This window comes from Corvus kubaryi, unplaced genomic scaffold (genome assembly GCF_017639235.1).
Source record: "Corvus kubaryi isolate FWS band 111438036 unplaced genomic scaffold, C.kubaryi_AGA036_p1.0 37398, whole genome shotgun sequence".
Classification (NCBI taxonomy): Eukaryota; Metazoa; Chordata; class Aves; order Passeriformes; family Corvidae; genus Corvus; species Corvus kubaryi.
The window spans coordinates 15,602,216-15,625,041 of NW_024581137.1; the positions used below are offsets into that span (position 1 = coordinate 15,602,216).

General features: G+C 38.2%; 1 protein-coding gene across 1 annotated transcript; it reads right to left on the reverse strand.

Annotated features, from left to right (window-relative positions):
• Positions 1-2,295: 2,295 nt before the first annotated feature.
• On the reverse strand, positions 2,296-20,857 carry ACP3 (acid phosphatase 3). The gene is made up of 11 exons (XM_042043886.1): positions 20,660-20,857; positions 14,727-14,822; positions 12,751-12,837; positions 11,682-11,834; positions 9,108-9,206; positions 8,556-8,660; positions 7,394-7,526; positions 5,910-5,992; positions 4,135-4,241; positions 3,395-3,564; positions 2,296-2,543 (listed from the first exon to the last, which is right to left on the reverse strand). The coding sequence occupies exons 1-11, from the start codon at positions 20,771-20,773 to the stop codon at positions 2,425-2,427; spliced, it is 1,266 nt and encodes a 421-aa protein (XP_041899820.1). The 5' UTR covers positions 20,774-20,857; the 3' UTR covers positions 2,296-2,424.
• Between the last annotated feature and the right edge of the window lie 1,969 nt (positions 20,858-22,826).

The following is a 22,826-nucleotide window of genomic DNA, read 5'->3' on the forward strand; positions in this document are numbered from 1 at the left end:
CGATAGCTTACCTCATGAGGCTTCTGGGCTCCACTTTGCAGCCCACAGAATGTGAGTGAAAGTCAGTCCAGAAGCAATGTATTCACATTGCTGTGATGCATGTCTGAGCTAAGCAGCTCCATTTCTCAGCTTTCTCTCTTTCTAAATCTCAACAGGACACATTAGCTTGAGCACATTAGCTTGAACTCATCATATCTGTTGGCCTGACCCTGCTGTTGGCACTTGTTTGTATGGTTGTCTTGGTTTTTAAAGAGACTTCTCCATGGTATTGTAATTCACAGTATGCTTTGCAAGACTACAGGATGAAAAAGTCTTGATTCAGTCTTGAAACATATGACAATAAGTAGGGTTTTATACAGCAATATTAATGCTTATTATGCATATAGTTTGTGACACTAAAGAGCAGTTACAGAAACACATTCCCTAGCATTAAAAGCTTACAATCTAAACAAAATACATTGCACAGAAGAGATCAACATAAAAAAAGCAGAATCATTGTTTTCTTACTTTTACTGTATGTCTTGCTAACATATGGGATTGTGAGCAGAGCAAGGAGTTAAATGAGTTATTGTAATTTAAAATCAAAGATAATGAAGAGAGGGGTAGTTTGAGGAATTATTCTAAGAGTGGCTCAAAGAAATAAAATTATAGAAGGGACCTGTGGCAGGACAGAGAACAAAGGCATTATAGAAAAGATGCAGAGCAAAAGATCATTCATGACTGGGAGGTTAGAAAAATAGGAAAACAGTGTAGCAACAGAAAATAGGGTTTAATGTATTTACTTATCCATATTATTGAAGTTACAGACACTGACCAAGATGCTGTTGCAATAAGCTTCTTGCTTGATGCCTGGATATGTGACAGAGATTATCCCAGTTCTACTCATTTCAGTGAGAGCTGTAGAGGAGAACTCCTTTAGAGAGCAGGCTGAAGACTTCTATTAGCTGAAGGCCAAGTGTTGGGGTTTTAGTTTAGTCTGTTTTTTTTCCTGTTAAAGGAATTTTCTCCCATATGCATGTTGCTAGGGGACAAATAGCTGTACTTAAGAAAGACAAAAGGGGAGTGGGGCGGACCTGGCTACTCTTTTGTCTACACCTGGGTGTGGGGTCAGTTCACTCTGAGCGTCCGGAGAGAGAAGCTGCAGAGAAAGGAGCTGCTGCTTCTTTCTTTTTGGCCGTTCTTTCTTCCTGCTGGAAGCAACGCCGGGACCCCAAAAGCCGCTTTCCCTGCCCTGCTGGAGACCGGGCTGTGGCTGCCCTGCCCCGCTGCTGCTTCGAGTTTTCGCTACGCTGTAGCCCTGCTCGCCCTGCCTGCCTGGGCCTCCGTGGGGTTCTCCCATCTGGATACATCTCGCCTGCCACCCGGGATTTGCGTCCGTCCCTGCCGTTCCAGCCGCCGTTCTAGCCTGCTGTTTCAGCCTGCTGTTCCTGAGAGCCCGGGATCAGCTGCCCAGGGGTTTGTGAAGCCTTTGTTCCATCCTTCCCGGGATCCCAGGGCACCAGAGCCGCGGGTTTCCCGAGCTCGCTCCGGAGCGCCCCCTGCAGCCGCGGGGGAACCATCGCGCCTGCCCTGCTCACCGGGAGCCGCCAGCGCCCCTGCCGGCTGCGAGCGGAACTGCACCCGAGGGGAAAGGGCCCGACAGCCGAGAAGGCTGGCACTGGGTTTGTGATTGCTGTTACTGCCATAGTTGTTGTTGTTTTGTTTGACTGGTTATATACATATATATATATATAGTAAAGAACTGTTATTCCTATTTCCCACATCTTCGCCTAAAGGCTCTTGATTTCAAAATATAATAACTCAGAGGGAAAAGGGGTTATATCTGCCACTTCAAGGGGGCCTCTGCCTTCCTTAGCAGACACCTGTCTTTCAAAACCGAGACACCAAGGTCAAAAATCATACATAAATTTGCATGAATAAAGGCAGAAACAGTATGTCCAAATGGTGGTATGAGTCTTTTTCATACAGTAATTGCAGCCTCTGCTCCCTAAAAACATTTTCCTGTGCATCAACAAAATAGCCATTTATGGGAAGTAAGGTAAATATTACAGACTGCAGTTTTGAAGAAAGACTTGCTGAGCAGCAGAGGGCTAAATGGTAATAGGCAATGTAAAAAAACCAGCATAGGCAATAGCATTCCTTCACCCCACTGGTTGATGTAAGATTGATTAATAGAAGTAGTAGAATAAAGATATAAATTGGAGTAATTCCATCCATCCAGTAATTCCTAAAATAATGTATTTCTACAGCATTTCTCACTGCAGGCATTTAGAATTTTAGGAGCTAGGCCACAGATACCTCAGCTGTTCAGGTTTATTGAATATGCTTTGGAGATTATTTTGACTGAGCAAACTGATGGATATCAGAAACTTCAAGTATTTCTTGATGTCTAGCTGCTCTCTCTTTCATTTTTGTACCTCCAGTTTAAATGTCTTGGTAATTGTTTCTGTGCCTGCATTGTCCATAATGATAAAGGAGGTAGAGCAGTACAAGGTTAAAAATGGACAACAAGCCAACAGCAACATTAAATCCAATGAAAATATCTGTGAAGAACAAAAAATAAATGAAAAGGGAGTTAATGAAAGACATACGTATATACCATTTTAGATGCAAAGCTAACAGTCTAATTACATATATGTACAATGGTAATATTTCTGGCAAGATCACATTTACTGAGAGATGCGACATAAGAACATATACTTCAGTCGTGGAAATTTATAGATTGCTTCCTGTACATAGGTAAATCTTACTCCCAGATTTCCATAGGGCAGGAGGGACTATGTGTAGTTGATGGAAAAAGAAAAAGTAGTTTCATCAGGGATCAGCAAAATGGTGAATATATGCAGGACAGGGGAAATAATGGGACTATTGAAAAGTAACATGTATTGCCTTGCTCTTCTCCTCCCTCCCAGAAATAATATTCAGGCGGGAAGAGGTTATCAGCTCTCAGGTGTTGGTAGTCCAAGGCAAATAGCCACCATATTTGCATGGATCAGCTGCACTCAGTACAACTGAGTACAGTGGTATCCTCAGTACATAGTGCATATGGCAGAAATACAGATGCACAAATCTTACCATGCATTTGCAAGCCGTTTTTGCTTTGCGTCTGCAGAAAGTCTGATGTATCCAACATGCACAGGACACTTGTATAACACCCACATCCATACTTCTCTTAGACATTTTCAACAAGTGGAAATCTAGTTTTGGCCATGGCCTTTAGGCAGCTCCTTTTGTGAATATGCTAATTTAATTTCTACTGATATTCCTTGTCCATAGTAAATCTGACCCACACTTAAAGGGAAATCTATTGATTCTGTGAAAGGTATGAAGTTTGGAGCCATTGATAAAATATCTGCTAATGTCTTATGTGGAAAATACAGAACTGTTACACTACCTTTCATTTTGTCTTTCTTCCCACATTCTTTTGACCAGTTTTCTGTAATCACAGGAGAAACTAGTTCAGCAAACTTCTCAAGTGGACAAGAAGAGGTGCACCCTGGCAAAGTGAGGAGATAAGGATCCTTTGAAGTGTCGTTCCGATAATGCATTTCGATGCTATATTGCCTGATTAACAACATTGAAAAGCTTTTTAAAAAAGGTTCTTAAATAGAAGGTTTCCTACTTTGAGACAAAATGTTGGAAATAGGCTCTAACATCCTACTCTAGAACCTGTTCTCCAAGAATGGAGGCTTTGTGAAAGACATCTGCAAAGCCCACTTTGCCAAAGCTGGTTATTTAACTGCTCAGATCACCAGTCAGCTGAAAAGCTCCTTCTGAAGGCTCCTTGAATGGCACCAGCCCTGGATTCTTCTAAGCCAACTGGCTTACTGTGGGAGTTATGTCGTGGAAATGTTCTTGCTATCATGTGAAGAATCGGGAAAAAGTATTTTACCATTTACTTCCCTCTCATAAGGCTTGTTTTACCTCTTGTTCCTGCCTTTCATAGCACACATGCACATCCAGAAAACATAATTTTCTCTAGTTTTAATATAACTTTGTGCCTATGTGCTGGTCAGTGAAGTAGCCATTAAAATCAAAATTGTATCTCCTCAAATACTTGAGAGAAAAATGGTTTTGGGGAAGAGGGTAGCAAATTCTAAACACTCTTTCTTGCATAGATAAGAAGATACTTGCCCATTGCTTTCTTGGTAGAGTTCAAAAAACTGGCAAGCAGCATATGGTGGCAGTTTTCCATTGAAAATATTGAGAGCAATCTGGAGGGCCCCAAGTGTGGTGTCATGCTATTGGAGAAAAAAAAAATCCACCCTTTACACTCAATTAAGTCAACTACCATTCACCCAGAGTAATGAGACAAGAGTAGAGAGGAAGTGGAAATCAAGATAAAAGAAAACCTGTGTAAATTTGACCATAAAAATGTGTTCAGTATATTCACCATTGGGAAAAACATGTTAACTGATTACTACAGACAGCAGGAGGCATTTCCAAAGAGTTTCTGCAGTATGTGTCTTACACCATCTGGCAGGATTTTGAAGACAGATACTGAAGGAAAGCAAGATGTGGTCTGAGTAATAAATTTAGTTTTTCAGTGCATTTTCTCTTTTCCTTCCTTCAGTAGTGTTTTTTGTTCCAAGGTCAGATTAAGGCAGTGTAAGGTAGTATATTCTAAGGCATTTCAAGTGAAAGTACAAGTAATTTTTTTCAGGTAGTATACCAGACAAATAGTTGTGTGCAAAACTATTCTCCTTACTTCCACTTCAGAATGTTTTCAATTGTTCCTTCTGTTTGGATTCATACTATGAAATCTCAGTTTGACTTCCATTTTTATGGGATCAGTTACCCACCCACCTGCAGTTTCTTCATCTACCCGTTATCCCCATCTTGCAGGGATCATAGGAACAGGAGCTGAAGGCAGGAAGTCCAAACACTTTGATGAATAAATTTTGCAAGCATCTTTAGATATATATATATCTGCTAGACCTATTTATGTTCTAGTCTAGCAGCTATGGTTTAATTATTATTCAGGTTCTGGAATTTTTTAGGCTGATCAGTTTCAAAAATAACAGTATACTTGTACTCAAGATATTAAAGCAGAAGTGAAAAATCTGGATGCACTGCTTTTTTCCTTTTCAAAAATAACGTAGTAGCACTAGAAACGTGTAGAAAGGACAGTGAGAAAGATTTGAGGTATCAAGTAGTTTCTATATGAGAAAAGATTAAATAGGGTAGGACTCTGTCTTAGAAAAGGAAATCTGGAAGAGGAATGACCGACAATAGTAAATTCATGAGTGACCCAGAAAAAGCGAATAAAGTGTGTTTTTCTTTAACATTGAAGTCATTGTCACAGGATGTTGCAGAATCCAAAAGTATAAATGCATTTAAAAAGTGATTAGGTAAGTTGATGGAAGACAGTCTGTCAAGAGATACTAAACACAGAGAGATTCTGTTTCAGGAAGTCGCTAAGACACAGATTGCTGGAAGGTTTTATCACTCTCTCCTGGCATTATTCTCACATTCATCCCTGCCTTTGGCCCTTGTTAGAGACAGAATAATGAATGAGCTAAGCAGATCTTGGCCTGATGAAAGTGGCCCTCTTCACCCTCTAAAATAAATAAAATAATAATAGTAGTAATAAAAAAGAACCCACAGAGAGGTTTGGAGGCACAGCTGAAGTTCTGCTATGTGCCAGTATCTTTGGAGCACTTCAGGAAAGATGCAGCTAATAGAAACTGCACCATTAAGTTGTAGGAATAATGAATGGTAAAATGCATAGTTTTCTTTGCCAAATATAGTTTAACTGAAACCGAGGTGAGATTCATGCGTATACTGTGTTCTTGCACTGATTGGTGTTCAGCTTGTTAGCTGACTTAAACTGTATTATATTATTCTTTCATTTAACTTACTTTACTGGTAAAATCACAGCAAGATTTATGAAAGATGAAAATACTCACTGCAGAGTAGACCTCCATTTTTCTTGGTTTTGAAGAATTGACAGCTTGTTTAATACTGTTTAAAATAATATTCACAAGGACACCTTAAAAAGATGGGAAAAAAGGAAGTGGAAAATGAAGGTATAATGTATGAATGGAAACAAAAAAGACAAAATATTGTGACTGTCAAATCTAAGACATCTACTCAGGCCTCATACTCATTTTTTAGTTTACTAAAATTTTGTAACTCCAGAGAAGATATTACAGAGGAGAAATATATGATTCATCATCCAGGTCAAGTGAAGAGGCAGGATCACAGGAAATCATCTAGAACCATCCTGAGAACTGGGGATAATGACACTTCCAGTTCTGTTATGCTGAGATCTCCTCTCCATCCTTTTTTTTGTTTGTTTGTAGTGTTGAAATAATGACAACTGTGCTGGTCTCTACATGGCAAAGAAGTATTTTAACTGTTTACTTCCAACAAGTAACACATTATTGCTTCTTCATTTTTTCCAAAGCTCTTTTGTACTACTTCTCCAGCCCAAAGGTATTCTAAAGCCAATGGGTGAGGGCAGCAGAAATTCCGTGAAGCACAGTTTATATCATTCTAAGCAAAGAGGATGTAACTGGTATGCCAGTGAACATTAGATAAATAGTCTTGGCCATGTGATGTGGTCATCTGCCGGCTAGTGGGCTTTACTGCAGATTGGAGCCTCTAATTACTGTGTGTCTTGACCAGTGGTGTGTATGCCTAGGTGATAGATCTGCTAATAATTTTTTACCTAGATCTACGCTGCTCAGTAGGTGCATTAGAAAGCCTAGCCTCAAATGTTCCAGCCTGCAAATATTCAAGCTCAATTGTTTTGATTTCCTACTCATGGATACCTGGGAATCATATGATAAATTCCTGGGTTGTGTCCTGAAGTAGTGTCAGAAGGTACAGCACAGTCTGTGTGCCCCCATTTTGGAACTAAGCAGTAGTCCCAGTTCTTGTAGTTCTTGCAATATAGACATAACTGGAATCTCTCAGCTTCTATTCTGATCAGACTGTTTTGGAGCAGCTTTATATCACTCAGAGAGCTACCAATGTGTTGCCAGTGTTTTGACACAATATATAACCAGTACATCAAAGGGAAAAACAAAGAACAGGAAACAATTCAAGGAAATGTTGGAGAAACAACTTAATCTAACCTACTGTAAGAAAAGTAATGATCATAACCATGAGAGCCTGATTTATTCCCTTAATTTCTATATTTTTAAAAGTCCTAATCCCTTAAATAATCTGGAAAAAATTAAGATATTAATTTTTGCACCTTGTTGCAGTATCTTATCCATGCAAGTGCCAATGTTCAGCACATATTTACTTAATACGGCATCCAATGTCCATAGTTTCAAATCATGGGTTTGTTTGAATAATTTTGCATTAGTAAAGTGACAGGATGTTGCATTTTATCATAGGTATTATCTCCTCCTTTCTTAGAGCTATGCATTTTTTGATTTACCTCCTTGTAGTCGTGATTTCTCTTCTGTTTTATAAACCCCAAATAATGAGAGTAAGGACAATTCTGCCAGTTTTTCCATCTTGTCAATTACATCTTTGGTGGCCCATACAGGGAGAGTGTAATTGTGAATACCCTAGTGATAAAGGAAAACAAAAGAATGTTTTTAATTCATTGGTTTCCATCATCCCATCATCTACCCTCACGCTACTAAGTTTAGACTTTCTGAGGCTGTTCTGCAATTCTTTGCTCAGTGCGGTTTTACTCTGGAGCATGCCCTGAAACACATTTTGTGGGAATGGGGGTCAGTCTGAAGTGAGTGAATGGGCAGAGCAGAAGCACCTGTGTGAAGGTGATTTCTTGTAGGTAAAATGTGTTCTTGCTATAGAGATACATGTTTTTGGTGAGAAATATTGCAGACATATGTCTTCTTCTCTTCCTTTCTCTGGGTCTTCAGGTTATAAATATCTAATTTTTTCTGCCTTTCCATACAGTTGTGCCCATACCAGTTCTAACACTGGGCAACTAGAGACGAGTATCACTCTCCAGTCATGTAACAGTAACAGTGACAGTGTCTTATCATGTTTAATTACCTGTTTGTAGAGGATGTGTTCAAAAGCCTTAATACACTGCTGGTAGTGACTGGGGCCAAATGGAATTATCCCATACTTGGGGTCAGTTTGGGCTTTTTTAACTGGTAGCAATCACCGTCTCAAAAATTTTTAACTGATAGGTCATGATCTTTCATGATCTCTCATGTTCAAAATCTTAAGTATTTTCATTTTTACATGTTGATGGTTTAAAGCTAATAATTTCATTTCTCCGTTAAAAATCAGAAATACATTATAGCCAGCACACTTGAATAATTCTATAGCAGCATATTGGGAAGGGGGAAAAGGAAATAATGGGAATGGTAACAGTGCTTAAAACATGAAATGGAAATGACAGTCTCCCAAGGTGTATACCATGCTTTGCAGTTATCTCTTACCAAAGCACTACAATATAACTTAGATTCAAATTTAAAAAAAAAAAAAAAAAAAGAAAAAGAAAAAAAGAAATGTAGGAGAGAAGACAACTCATTCCAGTGAAAACACATTGCCTAGTTTAATTGAAACCCCGACGCTGGAGTTACGTTCTTCCCCAGCACCTATTGATTTATTATTACCTCACAAAGTAGAGTATCATATGTATTCCAGAGCTGGAAATTGTCCAGTATTTTAAGGTGGTTTAGTTCAAGCCCTGTGTTAACGGCCATTGTTTGTAAAAAACCCTGTGGGGAAAAAGTGAAGAGTATACTACAAATACTCAAGCATACATGCAGATAGATTCACTAACACCCAACCTTTTCACAGAATTCTCACAGAATCACAGAATAAGCTGAGTTGGAAAGGACCTACAGGGATCATTGAGTCCAGCTCCGGCCCTGCACAGGACACCCCAAGAATCACACCGTGTGCCTGAGAGCGTTGTCCAAAAGCTTCTTGATCTCTGTCAGCCTTGGTGCTGTGACCACTTCCCTGGGGAGCCTGTTCCAGTGCCTGACTGCCCTCTGGGTGAAAAACCTTTCTCTAGTATGTAACCTAAACAGGGTTTTAATTTTTTTCAATTTATTTTTGCATTTTAACAAAAGATAAAAATGCAATTCCATAACTTCTATGACTTAATTACCTTCCTTTTTCTCACAACTCGGGGGGTTTTTTTGTTTATTTTCTCTTACCATGTATGGTTGTATTCTATTTTGAAATTCTTTAGATGTTTGTGTTTCTTGCTGAAGTTCATCAAAACGGGGACAGTTGGGCAGAGGAAAATTCAGCCTCTGAAACATGAAAAGCAAAACTTAGAATAGTTCTAAAATTATCAACACTCCTCTGTTTTTTCTGTTGCTGAGATTAATGGAGTAGTATTTTTAGGTAGATTCATGGCTGTGCTTGATCTACTCAATAATTGTTTGTTTGGGTACCTTAATCATGAATTGAGTTTACATAGGTGATAGACTGTGGTAGTTTGACTTTTCAATGGCTACTTGATACCATGATAGGTTGATTTCCCTCAATTGAACTGATTTTGGCAAAAAGAAATTGCACATGTCTGTCAGGGGATTGCTTTGACAAATGGGTCAGGGTCCATGGCGAGAAATTTTAAGAAGCCATTTCCCTCTCATTTTCTGAATCCCCCCAGATATAACTTAACTCCACCTGGTCCTGGAACCTAAATTGCTTCTGCATCTACACATCCAGCTCTCCCAGTACACTTTGGTAAGCATTTTAAATAGCACTTCATAGACAGAACTTGAAACGAGAGTGACAAATAAATTGTGCTCCTGAAATATCAAAAGGCTATCAGCCTCAAGGCTCTGTTCTTTAGAGATATGGTTCACTTTAATTACTCCAAGTGTATGCATTACAAGGTCACATGATAGTACATATTTGATCTGAACAACATGTAAATACACGCATCCTTCAAACTCTGAGCTCTGTCAAGTATGGTTTGTATCGATTGCAGAAAGACAAATGATACCTGATACAGCATAAAGTGCCAGTGAAAAGCCGTGATGAACAAAACAAGCTTGTGGTGGTTCAGCACTTTATGTCACATCACCAGGGCATTTTTGACCCAGCACTAGTATTATCTTATAACATTAACAGACTGCACTTCCAGCATGTCTCCAAGGTGAAGTTGGCAGCAGCCACCAACTGACCGTAGCCCACTTTCACTTGGATGGATTTCCAAGGGTGTAATTTTTCTGTAACAGCAGCACATTGGAGGACGAAGGCTCAAAGCTGCAATATGAAACTGGGGAATGTTGTTTAATTACACAATAACAAATGTTTCTCTCACTGTATGTCTTAATTATCCCTATCTAGTTGTTATTAATTAAGCCACTCCCTTTGGCTTCATTAAGCAGTACTCTACTGTTGCCTGTCAAGTCTTGATAGATCTCAGTGGCTTAAAAATAAGCTGTGATTATGGTTTTTTACAGGACCATACCTGGCTTCAGTTTCCCACTTTGTGTTGCTTGGGGCTTGAAAATACCTTCAAACATCTGCTTGGTTTAACAAGGGAACAATGTTTTTTCCAGGTGATTTGCATATATAAAAGGCATTTTGAGTTGCTGCAGAGGTGTGTTTGAGAGAAGTGTCAATACCCATTCCTGAAGCAGCCACAGAAGTGATGAGGTACTAGAGACTCCTACAAATGAGCTTGCCTTCCCCAAACAGGTTATTACATTGCACTGTGATTCCCCTAAGGGCTTTGAGGTACTATATGGACAAAGCTCTGACCACTTTGATGCTTTTTTGTCTTCTGTTGAAAGAATTTCCTCTGGTGTCCCACATTTAAATAACAGTGACAGCATTCTTTTCTGTTGAGGAACAGGGCTAAATTTCTGGCTGAATCACACGTTTCCTAATCCAGTTTGCAGAAACCCTTTTTCTCTGTACCTGCTTTCAAACATGGTGGCCAAGAATGAAGGAACATCAAAGGGGGAGGGGTGTGGCAGCCCCCTGAAGACTGAGTCCATCCTCTGATGTTGGTGACAGGCAGTTATGTAATAGGGGGTTTGTACAAATTTCCTTAAAGTCAACTTCTGTCCTTAAAGCCAGAAATAAACGAGGCTTTCTGTTGGATACACTGTTCCTTACGCAGTCCTTGTCACGAGCAAGTGAAATTAAAATCTAAACCTGAGTCAGCCAGAGAGAGCTACATGAAAACTTTTTCTACAGGACCTATTATTCAGGTAGGTCTACTCTTATGATCTGCAAGAGAAGTGCTAGGGTTTCGTTAAATGTTTCTATAGCACTGAGCATAAAAGAGCCCTTGTCTGTAATTAGAATGCCTAAATGCTACCAGAATAGGAAGGTAATAATTTTGAGGTCATTACAGTGGCTGGGGAAAATTCAATTCCTTGAATAAACTATGGAACAAACTTGCCAAAGAGACAAGATCTGCCCAGTTGAGTGGTGTTTAGAAAAGCGCTTGTTTCCTGTAAAGACTTAGGGCAACTTCCCCAGAATACTGTCCGAAAGTGCTCTGGTCAGAAGGAATGACCTTGGAGAAAATGGTAGGGTATATGACTATTCAGGTATTCTGCAACTATGGAAGGAGGATTTTCATGTAGCTATTACAGTTGACCTATGACATACTTGTCAGCCAGTAGCTGCATTTGGTATTTTCTGTTATATTGAACTCAAAAAGCATGAAAATGTTTTTTAGCTTTTTTCCTTTTTTTTCTGTTTTTTTTTGCTTATGTGAAAGTTTAAGACTTTATAGAATGCTTCTAGCCAGTACTCACCTGCTCTGCTGATTTTTGAAAAATATGAACTGGAATGGGTTGCCAGAGAAGCTCAGGGTTCCAAATTTGGCTGCTAGTTGGTGGAAAGAGGCCGGAAAGGTATGACTGGGCACTCATAATGGTGCGATCATAATCTGTACTTTGGATGTAAAACTGAAAATAGAATGGCAAAGAATTAAAGATGAAATGGAAACTGTAATAATAATAGGGAAATTTTACCCAACTTGTCAATCCTGACTTCTTGTTTCCAGTTTTATGTGTTTACATAAAGTCAAAACAGTGAAACCATAACTCAGCTTTCCGGGGCCCTACTTCAGTTTCATAAATGGAATTGCCAAAGCATCTTTTAATTTGGAATCTAACCCTCAGACTGAACTGAGAGAATAAGAAAGCATCATTTCAAAGAAGAAAGTTCTCTATCTTTTGAAATTCAGAAAAACATTGGTACATGTAGACATGGGGACATGATTTAGTGGTGGACAGGTTAACAGTTGGTCTTGAAATTCATAAAGGTCTTTTCCCACATAAATGATTCTATGATCTATCAGTGATACGTCAGGAATATTAAGGTACTTAAAAACATAAACATCTCTTGGAAGCATAGCAAAGGTCTTTCATACCTTCCCATAATGCATCCCTCCTATATAGATCAAAATGTTAGTGGTGTCTTCCCCATGATGGATCTTTAGTGTATGATAATCACATCCAAACAGCTGTTAGACCTCTCTTTTACAGGATGAAGTATGTAAGCATGGCCCATCACATGACTGGATAGGCATTTATCTTTCAACAAGGTAAAACAATAATGGGTCACTGTATAAATTCCCAACTCATTCGGTGGTGTGGAGCTGTTCAGTGTGGGAAAATTAGGCTGGGAAAGACCCAAACAGAATTAAGAGCTGAAAGTTAGACTTTATTCTGTTTTTAACTTGTCATAAGTCTGACTTTCAAAAATGTTCTTCTGTTACCTTAATTTCTCCATTAATGAAATGAGTATGATAATGTGCTTTTATAAGTCCATAGTTCTGCTATGCCAGAGAAATGTGCTCCAGACAGATCTGCTCTATACCTCTTGCCGGTTGTATGTGCTGTTCAAGAAGCTGGAATATCTTTTCCTCATGTACTGTCCAAGTTCAAATAGCTGCTGCATTCCAATCTGTAAGGCAAGCATATGGGTGACTACCAGATTAAGGTGACTGGAGGGTTTTAATGTAGAAATGTCTTATCTTTTTTTTTTTGTCATTAGCAATCAGCTTTTAAGTGGTCATTAACTGTACAACATACTGTTATTGTGGTTTAACCCCAGTTGGCAAATGAACACCACACAACTGCTCACTCACTCTCCCCTGTTGAAATCAGGGAGAGGATCAGAAGAGTGAAGGTGGGAAAACTCAGGGGTTTAAAGACAGTTTGATATGCAAAGCAAAAGCCAAACATGCAAGCAAAGCAGCACAAGGAATTTATTCACCACTTCCCATGGACAGGCAGGTGTTAAGCCTCCAGGAAAGCAGGGCTCCATCACAGTTACTTGGCAAAACAAATGACATCAAGATGAATGTCTGCCCCTTTCTCCTTCTCCACCAAGTTTTATATGCTGAGCATGGCACCATATGGTACAGTATATCTCTTTGGTCAGTGGACATCAGTTGTCCCAGCTGTATCCCCTCCCTACTTCTTGTGCACCCCCAGACAAACTCAGGGTGGTACAAGAAGCAGAAAAGGCCTTGAATCTGTTTAAGCCCTGCTCAGCAGTAACAAAAACATCCCTGCATTATCAGCACTGTTTTCAGCACAAAACCAAAACAGAGCCCCATACCAGCTCTCTCTCAGCCAAAACCAGAACAACTGTGTATGTTTCAGGTGATCTAGAATTTTTAACAGAAATGTTCACTTATATCTATGAAGAAATTATATGTTCTGAAATGCTAAGATTGCAAAATCTGCTACAGAAAGGCAATGCTCCTGATTCTATACAAATACTGTTTCCACGGTGCTGTAGATCTGTAGACACTGATCAACGTTGTCCTTTACAATGTATGTCACTTAGTGACAGCTGAGAGAGGATGACTGACAACCTAGCATTTATCATTGTCATTGCTCTGTTATTTGTTCAACCTTGTAAATTTGTGGCTTACATTTCATGCCTTAAGTAGCATTCTTCTGTCTTTGCCTTGGTGTGCCTGCAGTTGTCTTAGGTTGCACACTGTCTTTTCTGTTATTAATTTCTAAAGCTTGAGCTGAACTTTTAAACTTCTTCCTATCAGAGAAATACATTCTTACTACTGTTCCTAAAAAGATAGCAAAATAGCAAAAAGCTCTCAAAAAAGTCAATGCCAAAGCAGGAACTTCTTCTTACTACATAAGCTAGGTACCTAAGATAGTAATACATTGTTTCAGTGATTGAATTTTACAGATATTTCAAGCCTCCCTTCAAACATTAAACAGTGAACTGTCTCTGTTTCATACTTCTGCACTATGACAAAGTGTTATTAGGAAATGCATTGGCTTCTTTATGCTCCAGAGCTTCATATGTCAAATACGGTCAAAGAGCTAAGGCTTGATGTTAAAATGCCAGAGCAACAAGTAGGTTCAGAGCATCCTAGTGAAACTCTGGGCAACAAGTGGCCTTCTTAGAAGACACGTTGTCCCCAGAAGCAACCTTCTCCTGCGAGTCTTCTGGTTTTTTGTGGTTGTCAGTCCAATGATGAGATGTGGACTCAGGGCTCAGTGCTTAATGGTCATTAGAACTTCATCAATGTTAACAGTACAGTGTTTAAACTTGCCATTTATTTGAATGCAGACACACTATCAAGAAGCTGTTGCTTTTAGGAAGGTAGTTATAAAGTTATGGTGAACAAGATTTCAATTCAACAATAGCTGAATTAATAACATTGTAAAGTGTTTATGAATTACTGGTTTTGGTATTTGCTAATAGCAACTATCAGAACTTGGGATTTGCAAATGCTTTAGTGACACACACAAAAAACATCTCCCCACTTCCTCTTTTAGTAGCATTTGCAAGTTCTTCTAAGGAAGTCAACCTACCTTGGTGAGCTGTCCAAACCCCTGGGGCCATTCGCTTTCTTTGTGTAGATCAGTTGGAAAGTTTACAATTGGCGTTCGGTCACCATGTCGGAAAACCTAACAATGTAACCAGTAAAAAACCCTTGAGTTCATTACTGTTAACAATCCTTTCTTATCTAACTAGGAGTCAAGCATACATTATACTTCCAGTGTAATTTTTCAAGTGAAAACATTGGAGAGTCTGCAGAAGCCTGGTCAAGTAGGATGTGAATACATCCTTTGCATTCAAGAATATGTATAATTAGATAGGAATTAAGTGGGCATAAGCCTGGTGATTCTTCCTCCTAGAACATAAAATTAATCACCCAAGATGTTGATGTTGGGATTGCGTTCACAGCTAGGCCTCTAGACAGGAAATCTGACTGAATTTTGGAAACTCAGCACTTCTGAATATTAAGCCAGTTACTGATGTACTTAGATTAGTATTTCATTTCTTTGTCATAGACATTTGAAATTTTCCAGTAACTGTTTTTTTCATAGAAGTATCTTTAAAAGTATTTCTATGTACACATGGATCTTATGCTCAATTTCTCAATCATCCTAAAATATAAAGATGAAAGAGTATAAACATTCACATTGTTATCTTAATTAATACTTCCATTATTAATACTTCTACATACACGTATAAAAATATTTTTGAAAATCTGTAGGATTTTATTTCTATCAAATTCTATCAAATTCCGTGAGAGCAAAGAGTTTGGTTCCTTTACTATCCTGGACACTCCAGCATGGTCAATATTAGTGTGATGCATTCAATCATATTATTTTTAATAAAAAAAAAATTAAATGAACCTTTTTTGTATTTTTATTCCAGCATACAAAGAAAATGACAACCCTAAATTAAAATATTCTGAAAAACAGAATTATCCCCCCTAAGCATATGATGTGTGGGCTCAGAAAAATTAAATTCATAGAAGTTTCATATGAAAGGAAATGCTGGAATACAAATTCCCAGGGCTCCAGACAAGCTGCCAGGATGCTGATTCAAACTTTTGGAAAAATTTACCTTTGCTTATCAATGTTCCCATCATCAGCTTAATTCCTGACTTAGCACAATAAAATGACAATGTAGCAGCCTGGTATATTTGTTAATAAAATTACATTTATTCCTTAAAACCTCAGTGGTATATAATTTGTTTATAGTTAATACTCTCCACTGCCTCATTAAGCCACATCATTCTTACCTAGACATCAGAGAGGGTTGTGCACTCTAGTTAGTTTGCCACTCCCACTGGGAAGTGTTTCATATTTATATTTTTCAAAGTAAACACCAGTGGTGTGACTTAATGTTTTAATTACAACACACACCCTTTCCATCAGCTTTCTCTATTAATGTGAACAAACCTGTGCTAGAGCAGGTACTTCAGAGATGGAAAATACTATCCATTAAAGGCAAATATAATTAGATTTCTCCCTCTGTTCATTTTCTATAATAGACAACAAAGTTTGCTAGAGTATAAGTTACCATTAGAACCATGTAGAAGACTGCTTATTATGTTTTTTGTTTTGCTAGTTGAATTTCACTGACAATGTCGGCAACCCAAAATGAATATTTTGCAGCAAATCAAGGAGGATTTTTCACCCTCATCATAAAGTTTGTTGTTTGGGGTTTTATTTTCCTTCTCTATGCAATTTTTAGTTATCTTTAAATCTATTTTCTTACTAATTTGGAATCTCAGTTGGTTCTTGATAACAATTTCTCAGTGTACCCATAGTGAACAGGAGAATAAGTAAAGAGCTACAGTGTCTGGTGGCTGATTCAGTTGTGTGCAAGAAAAATGAATGAGAAGGACTTTTGTACTGCTGCACATTTCCTTATGCTGGCATACATAGGTGTCAGGTAGGATTCATAAGTTTTTCTGGACACGCTGGTGCCTGTGTGAAGAATGAAGGTTTATTTCCCTATTACAATATAGCTGCATCCTCTCTTGTTAAATTATTCAACTTCACAGAAAAGCATTTCTATGGGTAACTGACAGCTGCTCGAACTGACTGACATGTTTAAATGACTATTTTTTATGTCTATTTTAGGCAGTATTTAACAATAGATCCACACTTGGCCAATAAATATGCCCTTTTTATTATTGAAAAATCACTGACAATGTGTTAGATTTTAAATACTGGTTTGTGATGTTTTATGTTTAAAGTATGACATAACCCTGAGCGTGTCACAACAGTCATTCTACAAGTCACAACACTCAACCCCTAAAAGCTTTCAACAAGCTGGAACAGAGTAGCATTTTACCTGAATAGAGGTTAGTGTGCAAAAAGATCAAGATCAAAAGATATATTGAATATATGAGCAGGAGATATAAAGAATAGTATTTCATTTCTTTGTAACCTTAAGAAATTGAAGGAGTGGAGGGTGTGTTCTTCTAAAAAGAAGCACAGTTTCTTTAAGTCCACACAAAGTAAGAAAGAGTTCACCTCCTTGTTCGTAGTTCTGCACCTCATTGCAAGGTGTCACATAAATATGATATGAATACTAAGCTGGAGCAGCAAGTAGGGAACAAACACTTAAAAAAGCAGAACCCTGTTTTTAGGAATTGAAGGACAAAGCTTCTTAGCCAAGTGATTTTTGTATGTGCTCAAACCTTGCTACTTCTGAAAATGACCTTGCTTAAGCTGCAGTTGCAAATGAAACAATGACAGTGTGGACAACCACTTAACCTAAAAGACTAACTTATTCACTCATAGCTACGTCTTAGGAGACTTTTTTAAAAATTTGAAACTGTGTTTTTCATTAGAACACCAGATTATAGGTGTTCATTAGAACACTTGATAGGAAAAGAAGGTGTATTCCTGCAGATCTTGCCTTACTCATCAATATGTGTTTCTGAACACTCATAATTTCAGCTTTGTTAAAAATGATTTGTTTCTTCAAATTAACTTAAAAACATTTGTTCTGCAGCATTTATTACTCCTGGCCTACAGATTGCCTTCCTGACCTTTCAGAAGACACAGAACATGGCAGAATGAGAGAAAAGGAGAAAGGAAGCCTCATAAAAGGTGAAAAGACACCAGAAATCAAGAAAGAAGGGAGGGTGAGGGGAATGTACACAAGAAGAGCAAAGCAAATCTGTTTACTATATTAATTTTGGCACTCCTTTTTGAAGTGCTTTGCCTCAGTTCTCAAAAGCAATAGGTGGATAATTACCAAATCCATTACCCTTTCGTTCCCCTCTGATACAGCTTGAACCTGATTTGGTGTCTGGGTTCATCCATTCACTCTTGGTAACTTTGTGAGTGTGATCACTTCATATGAAAATGGTCACATGACTCAGACTTTGGCCAGCATTTGCTTCCATTGTTGTCAGGTGAAAAATCATATTGGAGGCAAACTGGTGCAGGGGAGAGGGTGAACTGAGAACATGGCACATGTAATATACACATATATACATAAGATCTTCCTTTAGAAATGCCAGTGAAGTATCTGTCTCTGAGTGATAGTGAGCCTCTTGCAGACACTTTAATTAACAGACTTCAAACAAAAAGATTTCTTACTTTGAAGCCAGCAATAGGAATGAAGAAACAAAAGTCAAGTGGAACCATCAATCTGCCAGTTCAGGGAAACCAGAGATGTAGAAATACTGAGCATGTTTAGTCAAAGTTTCAGATGGCTTAGCTTGATTAGACTAATCACGCTCAGAGACAACACGCTCAGTCAACACTTCCTATCCTGAGTTGTAAGAAAGACATGATGAAATCACAGTACCTCAGCAACCACACCTCTTTGTCTATATGACAGGTGAAATGTGTGCGTGTGTAGAGGCAGAAGTTACAGGGAAGAACTTCTTTAAACAGAGGCAATAAATCAGTATTTCATTTCTACTTGGGTGCCTGATTGTCCTAAAGTTCTTTAAATTTAAATTCTGCCTTTAATCTTAAATTCAGTGCAAAAGAGTTATGGTGAAGGCTAGTGTTTACATGTAAACAAGGAAATTTAAAAAGCCTTTCCACAAATTGGCTTGAATTAGGGCTTTTCAGACAAAAGGACTTGTGGCCAATAATCAAAACGCACAGAATCAGCACGAAGTTGGAAGTTGTGAGGAGAGAGTGAGACAGTTTCTCAGGCACAGCACAGTTCTAGAAGTGAGCAAAAGCGAGCATTTATCTGTTTTTCTTCTCCTCTGCAGATGTATTTTATATTGTGCAGTTCTGCTAAGAAAGTTTTAAAAAGTCATTGTGACAATTTTCACAATGCAGTAATACTCCCAGGTGAAAATGTAGTAACTTACATAGGAGAGCTGGAGAATGGCTGTTCAATTATCTCAGAAAGATGCCTTTTAGACTTGCTTTGACTGTAGCAATATCCCCATTATATCCCATTATATCAGTGATATGCTCTGGGGTCAGTTCCTATTCTATTTATTTATGCTAGTAATTCTGTTCCTACGAAAATTCAATTAATGAGTTCAAAAGGCAAAATTAGAGTATACGTAAATGATGCCTTGAGAAAAGAAAATGTATACTGTGATAAGATTAAACCTATTGTAACTTTTTAGGTGATTGGTCAGCCTAAACAAAAGTAACAGGATTAAAAGGAAGACAGGTTAAATGAAATTTTTTGACTATTTTAATATTTATTGTGACAAGCTACCCTAAAATTTGGGGGTTTTTTTGTTAGGTGGCTGCAGTTATGGTAAGCAGATGATTTTGGATAAGAAGCCTCTATCTCCATAATGGTAAGCATTTCCAGTAACTCTCTGCAAAACCATGATGTTGTCAGAACACAGTAACAGCTACAATTCAATAAAAATCTCATTCCTCTCAAGGAGTTAATGCTCCAAGGCGTGCTGCTTTCATCTGTGTGTCCATTTCTCCCTGTTATCATTGAAACAACATTTAAGTATATTGCTATATACAGAATGTTACTGGAATTAGCGTTGGGTCCCTGCTATGTGTGGTGTCTCAGCAGAAGTAGGAACTGGTTTTTCCTGTGCACTCTGGCCTCCCTCCAAGCTGTGCATCTACAGTGCAGCCAATAGACAACTGTGCATGAAATACTTTATCTAGGGTCAGATGGTATGTTTGGAACACAGTATTTCTGCCTCTTACCTGTATGCACGCATAATGTCTCAGAGAAAGGCTGAAGGAGAAGATCTTCAAGTGCCTATTTATAAAAATTTATTCCAATCCCCTCAACTCTGTATAGAAAATATTCCTTTGGGCTCACTATTCTTTATCATTATACCTTTTATTTAAAAAAAAAGAATGAAAAGGACTATGGTTCAACCTTCATGATCCAAAGTATTACATTGAACTAATCTCTCTTTTTCTAGAGATATTTGAGAAAGTGGCATTGAAGTAGTGTTTAGCTACTTTGAAATAGGAAATGGACCAGCAAAAGAATTATTAAAGTCCGTTTGCAGCCTAACTGAAGTTAATGCAACACATGTCAAATCTCTACATAAAAATGCCTATCTATTTCTGTTTCTCAGTGTACTGCTGTGACAACACAGTTATTGTGAAATGGAAATTTGTGTTTGTTTTTGGGTGGTAACTTCTGTAACATCATAAGCTTCAGCTTCCAAGCATAGAAGAGGTAGTCCATAATCACCAGCTCTCACATTATGCATTGGAGTGTCAGCTTAAACTAAGGAAGAATAGGTAAATGTAGACTTTGCATCTCTTAACTCCTCTGCACTATGCATCTACCACAAAGTCAGTTATCTTGGTATAATAACTGGAGCTTAGGAGATGAAAATTCTAATAATTAGAGACATTTTTGTCTTTCTTTAAGTAAGGTCTTTAAGCTCAGTAAGCAAAAGGGCAGCAGTAGTTATTTTAAAGTTTGAAGACAGGCAAAGCAACTGCACACCTTGTCTGATTCAACAGACATGTAATTCTGTCCCTGTATTCCCCACAACAAAACAGAGAACAAATCTACTTACTACAACCACAAACTTCAGTTCTCGTGCTGCAGTAGTCTGTTGAAGAAGAATGAGAATAATGTGAAAAGAAAAACACAGGATCCTAGATGGGTTGGGAAGCCATATCACACCCATGCTGACAGAAGAGGAAAAAAGGCTTTGTAGCTCCAGCAGCTGCTCAGGCTGAACTGTGAGACGTCAGGCTGTACTTTCAGAAGGGGTGGAACTGCCGCCGGTGCATTTCAAATCCAAGAGGAATGTTGTGTGACTACGCAACAAATTGCGTCGCCCTTTGTTTTCAAATTACTGTTTACATTCTTTTAAATGAAATCATAATTCAGTTCCTTTTTTTCCTGTAATATTTTTCTCTTTTGGGGTGTAAGGATGAAGTTAAAATACAAAGGAATTGCTGAGCATTCCTAATGCTTCAACCTACCTGTTCTGTTTTGACTTCTCAGTGCTTGGAATTGTTCCAAACTATAGCATGGCCATGAGGATGAGCTCAGAACCAAGAGCTAGGCAATACTGTTTCTCTTTGCTGCTCAGCCAGTCCACTTTTCAGCTTCCTTCCCCTCATTTGTTTGTCCTCTTCCACATTATCACTGTGAAATCAGAGTAATTATTTAAAACAACATTTCATGTGGGTTAAAATTTTCAGTCCCTCAGATAAAATACTTGGATAAATCTTGTGACAGGTATGCTCTTTAAGACCCTTGCTGGGCAGTTATTTGCTTAATTTGTGTGGGTTTTTTTTCCCCTTGGAGTATTCCTTTACTTCCCCTTTGGAACTGCTTATCTTTTTTGGCCTCCAATCTCTAAAAAAATTTCTAGTGAACAAGTCCTGGAACTCACATTTTTATTGTTGCTCTTACAGTAGCTCACTGGCTTTGAGAAGGTTGCTCAGCTTGCCTCTGCTGACTTCCTCTCTATAAAATAAGAATAATTACACTTGTAGACTTGATTACGTAAGCATTTTGTGAGTAAATGAATTAGTTTGCAGAGATCTATAAGCAGAGTTCTTAAAATGCTAAAACTTCAGGTCCTTTGTGTATTGTTGTTCCATTCCTATCATACCCAAACCTGTCTCAGGGTCCTCTGCTGAGCTCTCTGCAGCAGTATTTTCTACAACAAGTATTTTACTGTTTACCCGAAATTCCATCTTTAGGGCCTTAAAGCCCACTAAGCCTCAGGTGTTCTCTTCTCTGCGTTGTGTGAATGTCCTTATGTATCCACTTTGACGGATGGGTCTGGAAGGGAGGAGTACCACAGCTCCCAGATTTTCCTGTCTGTCTTCTCAGTCCATTCCCAGTTTTCAGCAGTTGGACTTCTTTCTTCCTCCACTGTTATGTCCCCACCCTCCTTTTTGATCTTTCCTGGTGTGATTTTTGCCTATGCAGAAGGTGCATGAGAGTAATCTGAACTTCATAAATATATAATATGTTGTCTTTCTGAAAACAAACATGAGCTGATCATCTTCCTCCATTATTTAAGAGAGCAGGTCATAAAATATACTTTCTTTAGAATACTTCAATATACCTCAAAAAATCAAGAATGGATGTCCTGCTTTTTTAATATGTATAATGCGTGGTTCCTAAGCTATTTGATTAAGGATCGCTGTTGCCTCTTGGAATCTTTTCTTGTCCTTCTAGAAACCTTATCATGAAATTCATAACTGACTAGTTTTTATAAGATTTGCTGGTTTATTGTGTTTCGCTGATGGGTGACTATGACTGCTGAAGTCTCACTATTATGGAACCATTATAATGACTTCACTTTAGGACTGGAACTCAAATTTTTTGTGCAAGGGTGTGGGATTCTTGATGGCATCATTAAAGAATGCTTGAAAATATATAACAACCACATTTTATAGAAAATCTTTGTTAACGTCTCTTAAAAAATGATAGTTCAACGCAAGACCAAGCATATGATAATTAGTAGTGATTTCTGTGGCTTCACTCTTCCCTTTGGCATGTATACTTTGGACAGAGTATTTTATGCTCAAAAGGATAGGTACAACATCAACTTAAGTAAATGTTTACACATTCCAAAAATGGAAAAATATCCCCATTCATGTGCCATACTGGTTAAGATAAGGTCATGTCAGAATCCTGTATGCAATCTGTAAGTATGGTAGCATGTATTTCATTTGGAAATTTCCTTGCCTGTCTTGAAATATCTCCATTTCTAC

Coding starts and splice junctions, on each gene's coding strand:
- ACP3 (XM_042043886.1), bottom strand. CDS start 20,773: ATGGGTGTGATATGGCTTCCCAACCCATCTAGGATCCTGTGTTTTTCT. Junction 14,823..20,659: donor AACTGAAGTTTGTGGTTGTA/GTAAGTAGATTT, acceptor TTACATTGTTAG/GTTTTCCGACATGGTGACCG. Junction 4,242..5,909: donor AAATGGAGGTCTACTCTGCA/GTGAGTATTTTC, acceptor TTTCTCCAATAG/CATGACACCACACTTGGGGC.